The following is an 856-nucleotide window of genomic DNA, read 5'->3' as shown; positions in this document are numbered from 1 at the left end:
ACTGGTGTGTTGTACTGGTGTGTTGAACTGGTGTGTTGGTACTGGTGTGTTGGTACTGGTGTGTTGGTACTGGTGTGTTGGTCAGTACTCACTCTGCCACAGAACCAGCAGCCAGCGAGCCCATGAAGGCACATGGAGCCTTGAGCAGTGACAGCACCGTGCACGAGTTTGAAGCATTTCCTCCACGCTGCCATCGCTGAGACAAACACCTGCAGACACACAATCATCACATCACAACTGATTACACTTTTTAAAGACACCTTGTGTAATTGTTTAAACACACTTTTATACATTTATAAACAATTCATTACATTTAAAATAGATCTAAAGAAGAAACTGATTCCATCACAGACAGTGTTTTAACATTAACAGGAAATCTGTTTGAACCTACGTGAACAAATCTGGAGTTACTGTCATGGTCTGTGTTTATTTTGACTTTGGTTTTTCTAGTGTTTCTGTGGTTCCCTGTGTTTACCTGTCTGTGTGTTCCCTCCCAGGTACACCTGATCCTCATGTTTCCTCCCCAGGTATTTCCAATCAGTCCCTTGTTTACTCACCTTTATATCCTGTGTCCTGTCTGATCATTGTGTTCTGCAGACAGTCTTCATTTTCTCCTGACAAATTCTTTCTTTGGAAGCAGAGCTGCACTGACAGCATTTTTGCATTTTTGAAGCTTTTTGCCTGCACCCTGAGTTTATCCTGCCAAAAGGTTAGGGAACTTTATTTTGAAATAATTTACAAAGTTTTCAACAAAACCAGTTCTTCAAAGAATGAATTGATTTATATGAATCCTGTATTTTGTAAGAATACTGTTTGAAATAACTGCATTCTTTATGAATATGATGTAAAATTACTT

The 856-nt window shown here is 39.4% G+C and overlaps 1 protein-coding gene across 1 annotated transcript in view; it reads right to left on the bottom strand.

Moving 5' to 3' along the window:
* Window positions 1-856, bottom strand: part of LOC106536394 (ketohexokinase) — a gene marked incomplete at its 3' end in the record, with an annotated part of 13,135 nt that overhangs the window by 7,726 nt on the left and 4,553 nt on the right. The window contains 1 exon segment of the mRNA XM_014033664.1: window positions 93-209. Within this exon segment, the coding sequence (XP_013889118.1) occupies window positions 93-209 (117 nt within the window).

The sequence above is a fragment of the Austrofundulus limnaeus genome, unplaced genomic scaffold, assembly GCF_001266775.1.
Source record: "Austrofundulus limnaeus strain Quisiro unplaced genomic scaffold, Austrofundulus_limnaeus-1.0 Scaffold1800, whole genome shotgun sequence".
Lineage (NCBI taxonomy): Eukaryota > Metazoa > Chordata > Actinopteri > Cyprinodontiformes > Rivulidae > Austrofundulus > Austrofundulus limnaeus.
Note: the sequence above shows the minus strand (reverse complement) of the source record. Positions and strands in the feature narration are given on the sequence as shown.